Source organism: Rhinopithecus roxellana, chromosome 14 (genome assembly GCF_007565055.1).
Source record: "Rhinopithecus roxellana isolate Shanxi Qingling chromosome 14, ASM756505v1, whole genome shotgun sequence".
Lineage (NCBI taxonomy): Eukaryota > Metazoa > Chordata > Mammalia > Primates > Cercopithecidae > Rhinopithecus > Rhinopithecus roxellana.
Window position 1 is genome coordinate 62,893,977 of NC_044562.1, and position 21,292 is coordinate 62,915,268.

Sequence of the window (21,292 nt, forward strand, 5' to 3'; positions counted from 1 at the left end):
GCTGCATCTTTGGCTATTGGTCTCTCAAGTCACCGAGTCATTGTGCAGCCTGTTCTGAGAGGAAACACTTCAACCCAGAGCCCCCCAGCCTGGGTGCAGACAGGGGCTCCAGGTGTTAAGACGGAGCTGGGAAGCAGCTATTTAGGTAACTGCTGCTGTTCTCGGTGTGTCTGAAGAAACTGCCCAATAAAACATGTTATCCATGCACTAATTTAAGCATGTGAGATACTCACCTGTATTCTGCAGAAACCTAATTACCCACCTCCTATAATCTATCACATATGCTTAACACTACCAGAAATCATTTTATAGCATCAATGGGAGTAAGAAAACAACGGAAGCAATGCCACCAGGTCTCTTCTGCCTCCTCCAGGAAGCCTTCCCGGAAGCCCCACTGCAGAAGTACTGTGGTTTCCAGCTCAAAGAGGTCAAGTCATTTGCCTAAGGTCAAACATCCGTCAGCAGTGGAGGCCGGGGTCTGAGCTTGGTCTGTCTGATCAGTCCTGCCCCTGCTGCCCAGCAGCAGCCTCTGTGGGAGCTGATGTGGCGTAAGGCAACCAGCAAAGGCAAGAGGAGGTGTGTGCAGCTGGCAACTGCCTCAGCAGTCATGAGCATCCAATGAGAGCCTGCCCCAGACACGTGGCAGACGGGCTGGGGATCTCCCAGACTTGGCAGGAACCACAACGTAATATCAAGATCGGATTTACAAAGGGGCAAGCAATCTGACTCCCAGCCACCCCTCTAGAGTCCTCCTTTAACTCAATAGGAAATATTAAGCTCTGCATCTGGGTCAGCAGTAATCAATCAGAAATGGAAGTCAGATGGTTTAAAACAGGGCACCACTGACATGTGGGGCTGGATAATTCCCTGCTGTGAGCGGCTGACCTGTGCACTGTGGGATGCTTTGCAGCACCCCTGGTTGTTACTCACGACTCGACAATTGCAGAACCTTACCTTCCCACTCCCATACTCCTGTTGTGATAGCCCAAAGTTTCTCCAGAAATTGCCAAATGTCCTTGGAGAGCAAAACCACCCTGGTTGAGAAGCACTGTTTCAAAAGCATGTACTTGTAAGGCATGATCCAGGGAGGAAAAGCATTCTTCTCAAGTCCAAAGGCTTCGGCCACCTGACAGCAGCCGCGCCTGGAATTTGGGGCTCAACTGTGTAGACTCCAGATTGACTGGTAATGTCTGCTATGCACAGGGAAGGGACAGGCTGGTGGCATTTTGCCTCCTCTGTAATTCAGGGATTCTCTGCATCTCAATCACCCAGGGAGTTTTTAACACTTCCCATGCTGGCTGTGCACTATGGCTCTTGCCTGTAATCCCAGCACTTCAGGAGGCCAAGGCGGGAGGATGGCTTGAGCCCAGGAGTTCAAGACCACCCTAGGCAACACAGTAAAACCCACTTCTTAAAAAAAAAAAAAAATAGCCACACACAGTGGTGAGTGTCTGTGGTCCCAGCTACTCAGAAGGCTGAAGTGGGAGGATTTCAGGAGGTTGAGGCTGCAGGGAGCCATGACTGAGCCACTGCACTCCAGCCTGGGCAACAGAGTGAGACCCCGTCTCAAAAGGGGGGTAAAAAAAAAAGGAACTACGTGTGCCCGAGTGCACCCAGATTGTGAATTTATAAACCTGAACCCAGATAGCTCATCTCTGCTTTCAACATGCTCTACAGAAAAAAACCCAAGTGGAGAGCCTCATGGCAATGAGCCTCCAGGAAGTACCTCCCAGCCCCCAGCCTCCACCCCGAGGGCAGCACCAGGCACGCCAGCAGAAGAAGAGGGCCTGTGGACAGTAATAGCTTAGATATCATCTGAAACATTAGACACACACATCTGGGAAACTTAAGAGTTTTGTCATCTCCTTGTATCCACTGTGACATGTCTTTAGCTGGAGCCACAGGATAACAAGTGCCTTTATACACACCCCCAGCTCTTTATTTCAGACACATGAAGTCAGGAATGTCTACACTAAGAAACCCCCACTCTACTCAACATTCAAATCTTTGCTTCTCATGATTTTCTTAGTCTTCCACAGAAATCAATGATATTAACTTTAATATAGTTGAGATTCTACAAATACCACTGAACCGTGTGGCAACCAGGTTTGCATTAATGGAGACGCTTCAGAATCCCATTCAAATCTCAACCCAGGGGTGACACTCACGGTGAACAGGTTGGACCGGCGCTTGGACTGCTTGCGAACAGGTGTGGGCGTGTTGGCAGTGGGAGGAACATCGATCCGAAGTTCCTTCTGGCTGGTGCTGGGAGTCGATGGAACGGAGGAGGAATAGTCGCTTAAACTCCCACCTCCATTACTTGTCTGAAATGATTAAAATCCAAGGTTTTATTAATGACACACTCAGGAACCCAAGCCCTCCACTTAAGCAAGGTCATAACCAACAAGTGAGCATGAGCCCCATGGAAGGGATGCGTGAGAATGGCTGACTGGCGTCTATGGCTTTGCCAGGTGTATTAGCATCATGTCTACGAAGTCTCATCCTGGAATATGCCAACCATCTCACTCAGTGGCGTCCCCTAAGAAAAGTGACTGAAGACAAAGAAGTCTCTTTCATTTAACTTAGAAGATTTCTGAAGTTCAAATTTGATTATTTTCTCTTTTCTCTGAAAATGAAAGAGACTGGTTAAACTAAATGGATTCTATGTTTCCTTCACTGCCTTAGATCAGTAGAACCACAGCTAAAATTCTGAAAGCGACACCTGGAAAATCTGAGTGTTTTTGAAAAGTATTTCAAGATTCACCGAAAAATAAACACAGCAAGTGAAGACATTCTTTTTTTATGTATTTATTTTTTTGAGACAGGGTCTCACTCTGTCACCCAGGCTGGAGTGCAGTGGTGCAATCTCACTCACTGCAGCCTCGATCTTCTGCTGGGCACAGGTGATCCTCCCACCTCAGCCTCCCAAGGCACAAGACACCATGCCTGGCTAATTTTTCTATTTTTTGTAGATACAGAGGTGTGATTCTGCCATGTTGCCCAGGCTGGTCTTGAACTACTGAGCTCATGTGATCCACCTGCCTTGAGCTCCCAAAGTGCTGGGATTACAGGCATCTGCCACTCAGCCCAGCCAGCATGAACATTCATGACTGAACATTCATGACTGTACCTGGACAGGCTCTGACAATACATGCCCTAACTTTACTGGCTTCCCAAGTGAACTGAAAGCATGACACTGAACCTTTTCGCCATGTCCTTAAAAAAAAAAAGTGCCAATAGAATACCTGCCCAGGAAACGTAATCAAAAAACAAGCACAGGCAAAAACAAAGCATTAAGAGGTTTTTGGTTGGGTTCTTCAAAGTGACAATTATTTCGTTTGCTTCCAAGTAAATAATTTTGCAAAATGTTGTTATGGAAAGATAGCAGTTTCTATGGGACCTAAGGGAGATGGTAATTATAATTGAATGCCACTATCAAATTTAAGTATAAAGCGAGATTGGCCATTAAGATTTACTCACAACGGTTCAACCTATAAGCAGACTAGGACCAAGACCAGAGAAGGGTGGTTTAAATCACCAGCGAGGACCACAGCCACACACCTCCCATCACCACCTGGGCCAGCATGCCTCATAACACAGGCAGCATGAAGACAGAAAACAGTAAAGAATGATTCCCATAAAACTCACTTGGCCACAGCAGTTTCTGAAGAAAATGTTAAGTCAATTACATCATGCTGTTACTCACAAAGTTGAAAAAAAAAAAAAATCAACCTTGCATTGGCTGGGAACACTATTTACACATTCTCTTTGGTTCTAAGAGTCTGACTTCTCATGTCACTTAACATACCTGGCTGATGTGCACGGCGGACACCTGCGCAGAACAGACGGAAGAATGGCTGGGAGAATTAGGCAGCGACTTGCAGGGTCCTATGGACAGCTGCTGCTTCTTCCTTGTGGCAACAATCTTCTGGGCAACTGGTGGACGCACAGACAAAAAGAAATCCATGTCAATCAATTTCCAAATTCAGGAACAGAGCAGAGATCATCAGTCTGTCATTGAAATTTGTTATTTCCTTCTTTCACAGTAATAGCATTCCTGGTTCTTAGTTGGGCAAATGACAATCAGAATAAATATGACGTTTTCCAGAGCCTCTTCTCACCCCCCCCACCCCCCCATCAGCTGAACATGGCCAGGTACACCAGCTCTGGCCAGCAGGATAAGAGCAGAAGGATCACAGGGCAGCTTTTAAGGATCTTTCTTGAGAGCTTCCCTTTGCCCCCAAATTCTTGTATGGTTTTCCTACTTGTTGCCTGAAATGCACAAATGTTATGTAGCCTCAGCAGCACTGTGGAACACGAGGTGACACTGGGAACAGGAGCCACATGGGAGGGAGACAGAGCCGGTCCCCCGACTCCGGTCCCCCACCTCCACAGAAGGCCTCAGCAGCCCTGCACAGACCACCTCAGAGGAATGTGAAGCAAAAAAATACACACCTGTCTCAATTAAGTTATTCTCATAAAATGATCTTTTTTCCCAGTTACTTGGAACAAAAATAATCCTAAATAAGGCAGGGCAATTTAACCAAACCCCCTGGAAAGACAAAAACTGTTTTTTTTGGTTTTTTTTTCCCCCTAAAGCCTAAAGAATTCCTCTTAACTCTACAAGCTATCATACAGAATTATATTCAAGGACATGTAATTATATCAAAGACCTCTTTTATTTAAATATATTACTGCACACATTGGAAGTTTATCTTAATCAATACAAATCTAAATTCAAGCAGCCATAACTTCTCTTGGCAAATAGGCTCGCTGATAAAGCATACTGGATGTAATTGGAAAGGAAGTCAACGATTAGAAAACTCTTCCTACACCAATGGGTGTCAGTGCTGCAGAATAACTACAGTTTTGATTTGAATAGATGTGTGTCTTTGGGGACTAGCAGTAATTAAGTTCAACGATATTCAATCCTTGTCTTTGCCTAGATAGTTGCTATTTTCGGAGATGTCCATGGAAAAGAACATGTGATCTCTTCCCAGCAATAGGTTTTAACATAGACGGGGTCCATATCGTGTTTGCAGATAATTTCTTTTCCGAATGAATACAATTTTAATAAGAAACTGGTCTGTCCACAGCCTATAGGTTTCATGTAAATGAATGATGGTATAAATATGATTAAGTGAAAATGCGATATATAAAAAATGGCTCGCAGAGATGAAGAAGCAGCTTCATTAGTTACATCCCACCTCCAATAGGCCTCTTATCATCCTGAAAGGATGATATCAATTAATTTATCTTCCGGTAGTGTATTGATCATAACCTTCATCAGCTAATCATGTTTAAATTACAGAGGAATATCGTGGCACTCTGTCATTTCAGAACCATTGGCATATTGATCTGGGGTCTTTGAAGACATTTACTAGAATATTTCGAAAGTTCATTACGTGAACTCAAAAATAAAATCTAAGATTTCAACAGATGCAAAATGTGTTGTCTAGGTACCCTGAAATTGCAAACACCAAAAGTAAATTAGCCAAAAATCATAACTGCCTGGGTGAGAGCTAAAGTACTGCTACTTTGTTTTTGAAAAATAGCAATAAGGGACTTTGATTATCAACTACACCGATAACTGATTTTACTCCCAGCCTCAGAGTTACTATTCAGCTGGATGGCCACACTGACTTTACACTGGTAAGAAATGCGCAGATGTCAGAATTAGACAGGTCTAGGAGGCAGGCTTTGAGAGCTCTGCAGACATTTTCATTTGTAGAAACTAGGGCAAGACGTGAGAAACTTACTACAAGTCAAATATGTTATTAAAATTTCTACTGTATGAAACTTCAAATGCAAATGAATGTTCTGTCCTTCCTACTTGGAGTCTAGGAAGAGTCAGTTCATGAGTAAAGAGAATATTTTTACAACAAAGCCTCTCATCAAACTACAGACAGGATGTACAAAGTATGAGTATTTAGCATTGTTAACTGCTGAAATTATTCTATTTAATTATTGTTCTACCACATTAATTAAAAAATAAAACGAAGTCACAACATCCAATAACTGGTAGTATTTTTTAAACTCTACTGTTTTTTTCGTATTTGTCCTATTTCCCCTCCACCTGTAACTGTTATGTCCTTCCTGCTTCCATACACAAACGAAGGAAAGAAAATGATTTATAAATATATTGTTCTAAAATATACAGACTGCTTGAATGCTTTAAGACTATAGGGTGACCCATAAGAATAAGGGAAAACTTTAATGAAGAACAAAAAGTATCTGACTTGAGGGGGAGGAGGGAGAGTATGAGGAACAGGAAGGGAAAGGACTCCTCTGTAACATCTGCCTATGTCTCCCCCATCTTGAAAATGCAAACTGACTACAGAGTCAACGCTGGCAAACAGCCACAAATTTGTCAATGGCTGTTGCTGCTATTTGCTCAATGTCCCAGGGATGGGGTGGAATCTCTGGGCGCCTCACTTAAAGACATCCCTAAATGAATTGTTTGGGCAAGCAAAAAACTAGTGTGACGACTGCCATCCAAGACATCCGCAATCCTTCTCCACATAACCCGGCAGCAGGCTGGGTGAGTTCACAAAAGCTCCTAGAGGGAAAAGCTTGCTGGGTCTATGTGAGTGGAGGAACCCCCGCTCCATTCCCACCCCCAAAAAAACAACTCAAAGAAAATGGATGGAATGTCACGGGAGGGAGATCGTCTTCTGTGGCTGTAATCGCTAATTACTCATAATATTTAGAACATTTAAATGTTAATAGGTTTAACATGTGAATATTACCCCAGACTATGCTGTCTGGGAAGCTTTTTATAACCATTGAGTTTTTGTCTATATTTGATTATTCAAGAAATAAATTTGCTGTTTTATATAAATACATATGTTCAATGTAAACGTGTATTGGTGCAGAGACATAAATGTTCAATGTAAATGTGTGTGGGTACAGAGACATAAATGTTCAATGTAAAAGTGTGTGGGTGCAGAGACATAAATGTTCAATGTAAACGTGTATGGGTGCACAGACACAAATATGTTCAATGTAAACGTGTGTGGGTGCATAGACATATAGATTCAATGTAAACATGTGAGTGTGCAAAGACATATGTTCCATGTAAATGTGTGTGGGTGCATAGACAAAGATGTTCAATGTAAACGTGTTTGATGCATAGGCATAAATATGTTCAATGTAAATGTGTGTGGGTACATAGACATAAATATGTTCAATGTAAATGTGTGTGGGCACATAGACATAAATATGTTCAATGTAAACGTGTTTGGCGCATAGACATAAATATGTTCAATGTAAATGTGTGTGGGCGCACAGACATAAATATGTTCAATGTAAACGTGTTTGGCACATAGACATAAATATGTTCAATGTAAATGTCTTTGTTGCATAGACATAAATATGTTCAATGTAAATGTGTGAGGGTGCATAGACATAAATATGTTCAATGTAAATGTGTGAGGGTGCATAGACATAAATATGTTCAATGTAAATGTATGTGGGTGCATAGATCAGAAACACAATCACATGGACTTATGTAAAAAAAATCTGGAAGTTGCTGGGCGTGGGGGCTCACACCTATAATCCCAGCATTTTGGGAGGCTGAGGTGGGCAAATCACCTGAGGTCAGGAGTTCAAGTCCAGCCTGGCCAACATGGCGAAACCCCATCTCTACTAAAAATACAAAAATTAGCTGTGTGTGGTGGCGGATGCCTGTAATCCCAGCTACTTGGGAGGCTGAGACAAGAGAATCACTTGAACTTGGGAGGCAGAGGTTACAGCGAGCCAAGATTGCACCACTGCACTCCAGCCTGGGCAACAGAGACAGTCTCAGAAAAATTAAATTTAATGTTTAAAGAAGTCTGGAAGCTTTGTCATTGAGATTTGATCTTTTCTCAAATTGGACGGCACACTTCACCATGACTCTGTCACACGAGCTATTCCTAAATCTAAAACAGTGTCAGCGGGTACAGAAAACATTTGCTCTTACTACTGACACTACCAATTAAATTACCCTCCTGAGACTCCCAAGAGTAATGCTTAGCGTTCTTTTGAAAGTCACTTCCTCTACGATTTTAAAATTTTATTTGGATTTACAGATAGAAGATACCTTTAGCTAGCCCCTCGACTGTGCACGTGTGCGTGTGTGTGTACCCTGTGTAAAGGTGAAAACCAAGCCGGTTTCACCACGGGCTCAGAAGGGAGAAGTGCGCCCATCTTTAGGGAGTAGAGCAGGCAGGTGCTTGGGACAGGATGCAGGGGGTTCTGGGGGCTGGAAATGGGTCCTTCTTGACCTGAGGATAATTTTGTGACAACTTTTTAAGCCCAAAAATACATTCATGTATGTTTCCATTCTTCAATTTAAAAAAAAGTTTAAGAACAAAAAAAGTGAAGCATACATTTACTTTATCTACAAATTGTAAATGTTTTATTCTATAGAGGGAAACAACACCCTTTAATTAGTGGTTAAAAATAAGACAATAGCTCCCAAACAAGGCTTCATTAAATCCTGACATAATGCCCAATTTCTACTTCCACCTTGTTTCTAAATCACACAAAATGAGGCAAGGAATCGCCCTTGGTCACACTATGAGCCTCCGGGCTAGCCTCATGCCCTCTATAACCAGAGAACAGCTCCTCCTCCTCCTCCACCTTGCTGTTCAAAGGCTGAGCAAGGCTGGGTGGCCTACACTTCCCATCTATTAACTCATTTCATCCTCTCAGCTCTTTCATTTTGCAGGTGAGAAAAACCAGGCAGCGAGTTCACCAGAGCAATCCGACGGCTCCGTGACTGCTCATGACACCACCACGTGGCAATCAAACACCCAACTTCCCTGCCAGCGCCCCAACAGACTGTCCTGCTTCCACAGTACGAATGTGTTCTTTTGCCCTGCACCCTGTTTCTTATCCATTTCTAACTTTTATTTGGGTGACTAAACAAAATGCTGAACAGGACTGAGTGTGGCGACCAGCACACGGGAGGTGCTCACCAAGATTGCCCCAATTACACTGTGTGCCACACCCCATTCCCAGCCAAATGCTGAAAAGGACTGAATGTGGTGACCGGCACACAGGAGGTGCTCACCAAGGCACACCGATTACCCCGTGTGCCACACCCCATTCCCAGCCAGGCCTTCTGGAAAGCTTGGGGATGCTGCTGGACTCTGCCTCTCCTGCTCTCTGCAATCCCTGGGCTGGGCCTGCCATTGCCATGGTCACTGGGAACGACCCAGAGGCCAGGTCGCACGTTCCTGGACCTCTGAGCAGCACGTGGCATTCCTGATCATTCCCTCCTTTCCTCTTCTGCATCTTCCTTGGGCTTCCATAAACCCTGACGTCCCTGGTTTTCCTCCTCCGGCTGGAACTTCTCTTTCTCATCCTCCCTTGCTGGCTCCTGAAGTATGGGTGCTTCCCTGGCGTCCTCCTGGAGTCCTCTTTTTCCCCATGCCCTCTGCCTGGGCAATCTCCTCGTGAATGTCTCAGTCACCACCTCAGTGCCAGGCGCTCCCACCATTGCCACTGCCATGAAGAGCTCTGCCTCGCATCCTGCCTTCTAGAGTTGTGCAGCCAATGACCAACTCAGGATCTCCCCTTGGATCTGCTTGCAGCGCCTTCAAGTCTGCGCTGCCCAGCCTGGGCCTCCTCGCCTCTCTCCGACCTGCCTCTCATCTGTTTTCTAGCTCAGTCGATGGCACACCCACTCTTCAGCACAGACAGAACAGGCCTAACAGATTACTGGTTCAACCACCAGAGTTTCCCAGAAATTCATCTTCACTGCCACTGCCTTGATCTTTAAGACTGATCCCTCCATAGCTGGTGACCAAAGCAGCTTCCAAATGAGTCTCCCTGACTGCCCCCTAAAGGACCTGAACACGCCGCGGGGTGACCTCAAAGGCAGATCTTACCACGGCACTGTTCTATTTCTACTTCTTCAACAGCTCCTTAGCAAAACTGGGCTCTTTCACGTTTGGGGAAGGTGGCTTGTCCACTCCTGGTATTTCCTGGTATTAGCACTACTGGATAAGGATCATAGTCTCTTCTGGAATAAGCGGAAAGCTCAGACAAGCCCCATGCAGCAGCTTTATGGGGGACCAGATGACACGCGAAGGGTGGGAAAAGTGGGCCCGGGCAGAGAACTAAGGAAGACACAGAGAAAGCGTAGAGATTCCAGTGACACCGAAGAGCCACCATTAGATGACAACCAACAACTCGGTGTAAATCGAGCCCACGTTTGGGAAGAGGATTCCTCTGCTACCAGGAAAGCTGGAGCACAGTGAGGCCAGTAACTCGGGAGAAGGGGGAGCAATTCCGAGTAAGCACTGTTAGGGAGGGATTATAAAGTACGAACCACATCTCCAATAAAACCGTATTTTAAATGTTCATCATAGACACACTGATGAAATTTAATTCACATGAGACGAAACACTAACTTTACTCCACGAAAATATTTTAAAAGCAAAATTTATGCAGCTGAGGGCACTGCAAGTCTTGTCGTGTCTTTGGTGTCTCCACCCAAAGGTGACATTTACTCCACCTTTCATTGAAAGGCTCTTCCAGGTCGGGGGCGGTGGCTCACGCCTATAATTCCAGCACTTTGAGAGGCTGAGGTGGGCGGATCACCTGAGGTCAGGAGTTCAAGACCAGCCTGGTCAACATGGTGAAACCCTGTCTCTACTAAAAATACAAAAATTAGCCAAGCATGGTAGTGTGTGCCTGTAGTGCCAGCTACCCTGGAGGCTGAGGCAGAAGAGTTGCTTGAACCCAGGAGGCAGAAGTTGTAGTGAGCCGTGAGCCAAGATCACGCCACTGTACTCCAGCCTGGCCAAAGAGCAAGAATCCGTCTCAAAAAAAAAAAAAAAAAAAAAAAAATCAATCAACGTGCCGTCTTATTGTTTATCATGATTCTGTGGGGCAGGAGTTTGGGCAGGGCGTATCAGGGACAGTTTTCCCTAATCCATCTCAAAAAAAAAAAAAAACAGAAAAGGGAAAAAGAAAAAGAAAGGATCTTCCACTCGAAACATAGGGGGCTTACCTGGAGACCTTCCATAAATAATGAAAGCCACTACCGGCTATAAATCTTCCAGTAACAAATAAAAGATCCCCTAACGTCTCAACTTGGTTTTAAATTACAGTAGAGTGATCATTAAACTATCTTATTAATTAAGAAGAAACTAATTACCAAATTATCTATGTAGTTCAGAATGTGTGACTTTGGAGTGAAAAGAAATACGCAGAATTTTTCTCACCATAAAAATCTCAAAGTTAAATGTTAAAGAAGGTGTACTCTATATGGTTGCTAATTCAAGCCCATCTCCTAAACGTGTTTTCATATGATCTGTGTTTTGAGCAATAAAGAAAAGCTAAGTCAAATCACAGCCACGTGAGGAAGCACACACATCCTTGAGGGTCTCTTGGGTTTTCCGGCTACAGTATGTTCCTTAATGGCAATCAGTGAACCATGGTACCTACGGCATGGCCTGGCACTTACACACCTGTGGAGATCCTGTCCAACTGTGCCGTCTACTGAAGAATACAGTCAGCCCATGTTCCAAGACAATGGATCAACTCCACGGAGCTGGGACCTCTTCTGGAAATGCTTGAGGCCATGCTGTATTTAACTTCCTAGGGCCAGGGCCTGCCCGACACTCAAAGGGCACACACCAACTGGATGAATGCATGGATGGATCAACAGTGGGGCCGGAGTGGGAAGGTTATAAGAAGGTAGTGGTAGAAGATGCTGAAACGGGCAACTAGACATGCATTTCTAAGGACTTGGTATGCAGAGAAGAGAGGCAAGTGTGAAGCTGTCCTTAGCGCAACGGAGGTTATTCACGTTGAATAGTGAAGAGATTTATGCTTTGGAAAGATACCTGGGGTGGTTAGAAAATACAGGTCATTCCTACCTAGAGTGTGCAGGGGTGTGGGGAGGGGAGAGGCTGGGAAAGAGCCTCAGGGGCTGAACTCAGCAGCCTGGTTCCAGCTGTTTCCCGAGAAACACACAGTTTGCATTTTGAGACTCCCATATCTAAAAGTGTGTCCCTCTACCCTTTTACTGGATTAATATTTTGGCAGCACATAGAATTCTAGGCTAATTACATATCATCTGATGATTCTAAGCTACCCAAATGAGTTCTGATAAGCGGATACAAGCTCACTGATACAGTTTTAGCTAAACTCCAACAGTTTCTTTAATCTGCGTTCCATCTTCCCATAAGCACGGCGACCTCACAAGGAGAAATTCATTATCCCTGTTCTAGAAGAAGAGACTTTCATCATTTTTTTGCCACTACCTTTAAAATCAGCACTTCGCTATTCACCCCAAATCTACCCATTCCCACCCATCCTTCACACAGATGCTGCATTTATGAACAAGTCTGGTCCAGCCACTTCCACATTTCAACAGGACAAATTCTAATTTTTGCAAATTATTTTTTTTTTTGCAGAATACTTTCCCAATCAAAACAAATACTAACAAGGAAGGTAAGACATCCTGCAATAAACAGGTCATAAATTTAACGTAGGGGTGTATAAATAGGAAATGCTCTTCTATGCATTTGCTTTTCGGTTCCTTGTCACTGAAATCCTAATGAGAGGCTGTGGCCAAGATTCAACTGCTCAAGCAAGTCATTAGGACTTGCTGTGCCCCAAGCAAGCCAGCAGGAGAAAGGGTTTGGTGGGTGGTAATCCTTCGATAACTTACCTCACGTATATCAAAGTAATCCTTTGATGCTTTTACCTTCTGAGTACCGAAGCACAAAATATGTCTCTCTCTCTCTTTCTCTCTCTCTCTCTATATATTTTTTTGTGCAAACAACCCTCTAATCTAAAACAGGTTATGGTTAAAAAGGCAAGCTTGCTTTAATTTCTTCTAGTGAAGCTTTCAAGTTTTTCCTGAAGTACTAAGTCCGAATTCTTTTTTTTTTTTTTTCCAAATGCCAACAGTCTTTATTATGAGAAAGCAGTGTTATCTAGGAAAGTCACACGCTGGTTTCTTATACAATGACAAAGCAGGTTTCTTAAATAATTTACACACGGCAGAAATTGCTTTTGAACAGGGCTACCCCCTCCCGGCACACCCACAGTACTCCGCGTTGAGCATATAAATAGGTACCCGTGAGCCCAGGGTCGTAAGCCTGGAAATATCTCCTATGCCTTCCTCCGAGTCCCTGGTAGGGAAAGCGGGGATGACAATGGGGCCCCCAAGAGCCTTGGCACCAGAAACACGGTGGGTGAGTGACTCTGCGGATGACTCCCCAAAAACCAGGCACGTGGGTACACAGCTAAGAGCTCTCAAACATCTGAGGCTAGCACTTCACGTTATAGATGAGGCAAATAGAAGGCTCAAGGTCAAGTGTACGATGAGTTTCTAAGCTCAAGAGTCCCCTGGGAAAGCAGAAGGAACAATTCTCCCCTTCTGCAAGGTCTCCCCAAGACACTCTCAGGCTATGGCAGGCAGTCACTGATGGGTCCAGATGTGGCCGGAGCAGGGGGCTCTGGGCCCCTTGTTAGGTGCTTGTTAGCAGTGGCCCGGGGGTACTGACAACTCCTGGGGGTTTCCTCCGGGAAGCTCATGGGGAAGCATAGACATCCTTGAGTACGAAGACTTGGCGGTCAGATAGGGCTTGTTTCCTCTCTTCCGCCATAATGGCTTCCTCTAGCTCTTGGGACAGCTTCTGGAGATGCTGGATTCCTGCCCCCACAGGCTCTGGGTCACTGTCAGATTCGCTGGGAGAGCAGAGGGGCTCTGTTGAGGAGTAGGGGCTCCGGAAGGCAGCCTCCCGCCTTGACCGCCGTAATGGGTGGGCACGTGAGCCCATTCGGGCCGAGAGGTGGTGATGCTCCTTCTCCCAGGGGTCTGTGGCAGAGTGGGCAGGGGTGGCTCCAGACAGCCGAGTGCTCTTCTGGCTCAGGCTGTGAGTTGGGGATCCACTGCCCTTCTGTGCGCCTCTCTTCCGCCTCCTGGCCTTCACGTGCGTTTCCACCAGCCACTTGGTGCCACTTTGGCAGGACTCTTGGATTCTCTGGCTCTGGGGTTTCCAGGCGCTTCCAGGAGGGGCCTGTGCAGAGGTTGAGGTTGACGGCTCTCAGGGGCAGCCTCCTTTGGAACTGTCTGCACAGAGACCCCAGGGCCCCTGCAGAGGTCTCCTGATGGCTGGCCCCAGGCTGCAGCTCCTTGCTGTCCTCCAGCTGCTCCTGGTGCCGGAGAGATCTCCGGCGCACAGAGGTCCCCATGCTCTGCCACCGAGAAGCCATTTGCCTGACCAAGAGTCTTCTCTGTCCACTAGACCCGGACAGCACCAACGCGGATCACAGCCGGAGCACCGAAGTCCGAATTCTTAATCTGAAATTCAGCTCTTGTCTGTATTCTTTTTATCTCGTTGTATTAAAACAAATTTATCTTCATTTATGTCGCAATTACCTATTAGGGTTGTTAATTTGCTGGAAATGAAGCTATTGTTTAATTGCTCCTATTAATCGGGGGATTTAAATGCCGACTGTAATAAACAGTTACCTTCAGGACGGAGCAAAGTCAAGGCTGCTGACATTAATTTCAGAATTTTAGAATGAGGGGAAATTTCTACCATGTCTAGGGCAGCTGGAGTTCCCTTTTCCTTTCAGAGAAAAGGGGAAAGAACACAATTAAAAACAAAAACAAGAACAACAAACACCCTGTGCTGAAGCAAATAGAGTATAGTTGACATCTGTTAACATGTGGATCCAATTCTGGTATAAAGTAGTTGTTTGTGGTAAAGGGGACATTAAATCATGCTGCAGGAAACACACACCCCTTCCTCTTCCATCTCTTCCATGCATTCCTTCACAGCACAATCGTTCCTTAAAATTTCATCCCAAAGTCAAGCTGCCAAAAATCAGGAATGTTTGATTCCCATAGTCACCCTGGGCTACAGGGCCACAGGGGCTGGGGAGCTGACCATCTGCCAGGCTCCAGGCCTCGGAAGGACCAGGGATCCTGTATTCAGAAGCACCAGCATGCCAACATTCACTCCCCTGAGAGATGTGGAAAAGCACCCTAAACGTGGTGTGGCCCTGCAGCTGGTTTCGTCTACCGCCAGTGTGAACGCACGCTTCTGAGGGTTCCATTCTGCTTCCATCAGCACGTCTCCCCCACCATTTGGGAAAGGAGAAGGGGCTCGATACGATCCTGTCTGGAGAACCCTCGGGGGTCATGTGTCAGGCTTCAGTCTGCCCCATGTGCCAACAGGACGCCCACCAGTCAGTTCCAGGCACTGGGATGTGCACTGAGGACACCGATGGACCCTCCCACTCCTCTCCTCGTCCCACTTTACCTCCCACTCCTCTCCTCACCCCGCCTCACCTACTCTCCCACTCCTCTCCCTGCCCTGCCTCGCCTTCCCTCAGCATTGGTCTCATCCATGCCTTCTCCAGTTTTCAAACTCAGCCACCTTCATCCAAAATCCGCACCATACCATCCTGGCTTACTAGTTGTTTATCCTTTTGGTGGACCTTCCTGAATTAAAATCCTCAGATCTTCTAGGTCTTTTCCTATCCTTAGGGATTAGGAGTTTGTACATCCAAGTCATACTCCAGCTTGAAGGACTTAAGCTGTGTCTGTAACCCTGTGTCTCTGGGTGGCTGTACCACAGAGTCCCAGTATGGGGCTCTGCTTCTCGGTGCACTTGAGCTAAGTACTGTGTATGATCATGGCCTTTCAAAACCTCTTGCCCCAGTCAAGTAAGTCCTACCCATCAAGCACAGTAGTTAAGTCAGGATGACACCCATGAGGCACGCGTGACCCAGAGGCTGCAGTGCTGATGCCAATGGCCTAGGAAGGCCCCAGAATGTATAATACTTGGTCAAACTCTTGGCCCCAGAATGCTCATCATGGTCATGGCTCTTGGTCCCGGAATGCCCATGGCCTAGAATGCTCTTGATCCTACAATGTACTTGGTCATCCTCCTGGTCCCAGAATGCTCTTTGGCTTGCTCTTGGTCAATGCAGAGTTAAGCAAGTCCTCAAAGAAACCAAGCAAGTTGCTGCCCATTCTTTAATACGTGGAGTTGGCTGCTTTTCCCTTTCATGTGTCAAGGAAGGTTTCTTTACTATGCTTTATAGCATCCCTCACTCATCCCATTTACTGACTGTTTTCATTGAGCAACTAGTATGTGCCAGGCAACTTGCTAGATGTGGGAGACTGTGGGATCCAGACAAATCTGCCAGCTGCACCATCAAGAAAATGTCAACCAACCAACCAGAACATCCCATCCACCTCCTGCACGCCTTGTCAGCACCTTTCTCTCCCAATGTGTTAGATAAGTGACAGCGTGCGGGATACAGAAAGCGCTGTCTAGAGAGGTGTGTGTTTATGATGCAGACAAAGAAGGAATCATCTGCAAGAGGGAAATACTGAGAGATTATGAATGTTGCATAGACACAGAAGAGACACTTAAACCAGGAAACACTCAGATGGGTGAATGAAACATGAGAAAGTATTCCGCCCGTGGAACAGGCGGTCATTAGTGCATGACGAAGAAAAGCTTTCACGACATAGGAAACCCACATGGTTTGCAAGCAGCAGCCAAGGGGGAGGCAGCCCCTGCTAGTTCAACTCTAAAACAGGAGAGGGGAGAAGTCTGAGAACTCAAAGGCAAGAAGTGAGAACTGGAACCCATTGATCACAAGACTGTGGGGCCACGGCCTGGGCCAGCTCGACTCTGAGCACTGCCTAAGTATGTGTCAAAGTGGCAGGAGCTGGTGTCAAGACCCTTAAGGGGGGGCTGACAGCTCCCTCAAGGAAGCCTGATGGAAACAAAACTAGCATATGCCAGAAAAGATGTCAAGGAGAATACGGGAGCCAGTACAAGCGGGGAAGAGTGACAGGCCCGGGAGGATCAATGGACAGAGCTCATGCTTTCTCACTGGAACTCCAGAGGTCTCCTGATCCCTATAAACAAATGAACTTATTCTTCAGGACCTTATTAATGAGCTTCTTCTTCGGGACCTCACCTGCTCAGAGTAAGAGAGCTGTGCTCTTCTCATCACAGGGCACAAGAAAATAGACGAAATCTTGTCACAGGCACGTTCTCCTTCGGATAGCTTTTAACTTTCCAGAAAAATGGACTGTAACACAACTGAAGCTGTTTTCCTATTTCCAAAAATAATTATAACTACAACAATCTCCATAAAAATTTCAGAATCTCTTAGAGCGCTGAACACACCATTTCCCTCCATGCCCAACTACAATTCTGTATTAATTATTCCACTTAATTAAATAAATCATCATCAACAACAAGTAGGCAGAATTCAAAAGCAGCTCACACAGCTTGGTTAATCTGAAATGGAGAAAGATATGTAAAAAGCATAGATCAAAGATCTTCGGAAGAGCAGAGCTTTCTAGAACAGGACACTGTTCTATTCTCCTTGTGATACAGGTTAACACAGGGTTGAATACAGACTCTCATTAGAAAACATGTAACATTTCAAATGCTACAATTAAACACAGTACAAATCTGTTCCAAAGGCCAGGAGATGATTAACTTTCTCGCTCACTTATTCTCAAGCTGGATGCAAATCAGCGTCTTCCAAGACGAGGCAAGTGAATATCCCAGTAAATTGGCAATACAATTTAGATGGCAGGCAAGGATCTCAAAGATAAATGGCTTAAACAAAGAGGGGAAAGATGAACCTGTCACTTCTTCTCAACTCATCAAGCTGCCTCGCAGAGAAAGCTGATGATCCTGGAGCAGCAATGCTTCTGCCACCCCCTGAAGGTGACGGCTCACCCGGCAATTCTTTAATCCACACGGCGAGGCTCCTCCACACTCTTCCACGCCAGCACGGCTACAGGACTTCCCTTTTCCATCCACATTTTTTTAAAAGGCCCAAATTAGGGGTTACAAAGTAAACTAACACAATTTGTCAGCAGAATGAAAGAAAGACCTAAGTGCAGATAAATGTGGTGGTATCAAAGGAATACGACACACTATGAAGACAGGATACAGAAAAAGCGATTGGCAAAGGATTTTAAAACATACACAGAGAAAAACATACCAACAAAAACATGATAGCGTGCCAGACTGATTACGCGAACTTATCCCAGCTAAAGAAACTACACAAAATTTAAAATAGATTGTGCTAAATTATCCCAGCTGAACTACACAAAATTTTAAAGAAAATAGATTATGCTAAATTATTCCAGCTAAAGAAAAATAGATTATGCTAAATTATTCCAGCTAAACTACACAAAATTTTGAAGAAAAAAAGATGACGAGATCAAGATAAATGAGGAACAGGAGACTCAAGAGTCCTAAAGAAGGGAAAACATAAGGTGTAAAGGCCAAAAGTCGATTTTGAAATCAGGAACCTTGAGACAGATTCAATTAAGTACAATAATTGGTTTTCTTTCTAAAAAATTAACAGTTTGATTAATACAGGCTTAACAACTTATCAGGCCTAACTTGCTTCCTATGTTTAGATATGAATACCAACAGAAAAAGGAGTTCAGAAACTTCTCTAATCTTTCCATTTGTCACAGGCACACTCTCCTTCGGATAGCTTCTAACTTTTAAGAAAAATGAACGTATCTACCACCACTGAAGCTGTTTTCCTATTTCCAGAAATAATTATCCTTACAACAATCTCCATAAAAAAGACATTTTCTTCTTAAGGTGGGGGAGAGAAGATGTCTTGGTTGGAACCTGAGAGAATTATTCCTCTCCTTCCTGCTCTGTTAATAATGAACCAGCCGCGGTGGCCCTGTGCACAGGAAGAAGTGACAGTGACACACAGGTTGAATTATACAATGTATTGTGATGCAATTAGGAAGAAGGATGAGATGACAAAACAGATTTCCACTTGGTCTTCAACAGGGCTTTGTGCATTAAGTTATTGTAATACTCTCCCCAGCACCCATCCATTATTACTACTTAACCAGCATTACCTCCCAGAAACCTACCTTTTCTGATACATGAAGATCCTTTGGGGAAGTTTTGCCCTTTGTGATGTTATAGGAACATTACCCACGAAGTCAGGAGATGCATGATGAATGTGAGGGTCCACATAAACACTTTTAAAATAATCTACATACAATTCGACATGATTGACATATAAATCTAGACAAATTTTTTTTTGCATAGGCCACGGCTACTGAAGAGTTAAGTATATAGCAGAGAGAAACTTTTCATGGTTTTTTTCCCCCCCTTTAATAAGAAATTAAGTTTATCAATTGCCATTGTAATTACTCACAGCACCTCAGGTAATTAAAAGGGATCTAAATCTAATTTTATTTACATTTAGAATACCTGAGGTCATCACCGATCAAGATTTCACATTTGTGACTAATAATGTTTAAGTGTTAGAGTTCAGCAGAGAATACTGATTGATTTTGAATCTGTAATCTGCTGTGATTTAGAAATTGTGAGGAAGTCAAAGTATTCTTACTGTTACTGCAGTTTCTACGCATTAGTGAAATTCTTCAAAGAATCATGTATGCCTTTTAATTCTGGCAGGATTCATTTTTTAAAAAATTGTGGCTCATCATAATACTGTACACTTCTACTTGTGAGAAAGCACTCACATTAAATTAGGTTTATCTGGACCCATCTTCATGTAAGAGCTCTACAATGACATTTTTAATGCAGTAACAATTATTTTGATTTTCCCCTATATTTTATTAACACATTTTTTAAGCATACAAAAAAAGTTGAAAGTGAACACCTCCTTCCACTCCAGCTACATTTTATAATTGTAACATGTTGCTATATACTTGCTTTATTACATATCTATCTATCCATCCATCCGTCCGTCCGTCCATCCATCCATCCGTCTGTCCGTCCATTTCATTTTCTGATGCAATTCAACTATGGTGCAGGCATCAGTTCACTTCACTCCCACACATTTCAACATGCACGTGATTAACTATTAGGTTCTTTTTTTGAGATTAAATGTACATACTGTGAAATGTAAAACACCTTAGTTGTACCAGTCCATGAATGTTGACAGATGCCGTGTAAGCCAAGCCACGATGAAAATATCCCTCTAAGGAGTTCCTCTGGGCCACCCCCAACCCCAACCAATCCTGCCTTCTCACTTCCTGGCAACCACTCTTCCGATTTCTTTCATCACCAATTAGTTTGCCTGTTGTCGAACTTCATATAAATGGAATCATTCTTTTCTGTGCATGCCTCTTTCCACAGAGCATAATGTTCTGCGGGCATGTCCATAAAAACAAGTTTTCAAACCACATCACTGGCATAACAAGATACTAGAATCCTGTGATGACAGGGACGGGACAAGGTCTTTTTCTCTCCACAGTGACACAGAGCAGTCAGTCCTCTGCTTCCTAACAGGACTCTATGAGAACATGGTGATGTTCTACCACAAACAAAGGAATACCTGATTATCAATAACTTCTCTGGTCCGGCCACGGATGAGCAAGGAACAGACTTTTTAGAACATTAAGCATATATCTAAATTTATTTGACCTGAGGTATGTAAGTGTTAGCTATAGGTAAAAGGTTATAATGACTCTTCAGGCCATAAATTCAACTTTTTTTGCCCCCAAATCTTGCTATAAACTACCCTAGGAAACTATCTTTCAATAAGAAAAGCCTGAGAAACACTGTCTTTGGTGACATCATAGTGCAAAGCTCACTGAGAAAAATGGCATTTTTTTTTTTTTTTTTGAGACGGAGTCTTGCTCTGTCGCCTGGGCTGGAGTGCAGTGGCCAGATCTCAGCTCACTGCAAGCTCCGCCTCCCGGGTTCACGCCATTCTCCTGCCTCAGCCTCCCCAGTAGCTGGGACTACAGGCGCCCGCCAACTCGCCCGGCTAGCTTTTTGTATTTTTCAGTAGAGACGGGGTTTCACTGTGTTAGCCAGGATGGTCTCAAACTCCTGACCTCGTGATCCGCCCGTCTCGGCCTCCCAAAGTGCTGGGATTACAGGCTTGAGCCACCGTGCCCAGCCAGAAAAATGGTATTTAAGAAAAAAAATCCATGGTGAACACTTTGAAAACAAGTCTCAATCACAGACTCGATCCTCACTCTACAACCTACACACACACACAAACACACACACACAATCTCCTGCTGATCACAAAGTAGTCTACAAAGTTAAAAACTAAAATAAATAAACCACTATTTATTACATTTACAGCTGAAAATGGTGCCTCCCGTACCATGCCTATTCTGTCACTGCCAGTCACACAACTACTTGGAAAAGGTATACCGCCACTTAAACACAGTCCATAGGTTTACCTTAATACTGAACGCTGTGAAAACTAAGCATGCAATACGGTTTCCTCAATACCATCCAAGGGTGATAAAGAGAAAGTGGGAATA

At 44.4% G+C, this 21,292-nt stretch overlaps 1 protein-coding gene and 1 pseudogene across 8 annotated transcripts in view; both read right to left on the bottom strand.

The window, feature by feature from the left end:
- AGAP1 (ArfGAP with GTPase domain, ankyrin repeat and PH domain 1) overlaps positions 1 to 21,292 on the bottom strand; it is a 650,028-nt gene that overhangs the window by 339,721 nt on the left and 289,015 nt on the right. For all 8 annotated transcript variants that reach the window (XM_010364388.2, XM_010364387.2, XM_030916436.1 and 5 more), the window contains 2 exons: positions 3,809 to 3,936; positions 2,169 to 2,324 (listed from right to left, as the gene is read on the bottom strand). In XM_010364388.2, coding sequence (XP_010362690.1) covers positions 2,169 to 2,324; positions 3,809 to 3,936 — 284 coding nt within the window. The remainder of the gene's footprint in view (positions 1 to 2,168; positions 2,325 to 3,808; positions 3,937 to 21,292) is intronic.
- On the bottom strand, positions 13,339 to 14,226 carry LOC115893211 (annotated as a pseudogene).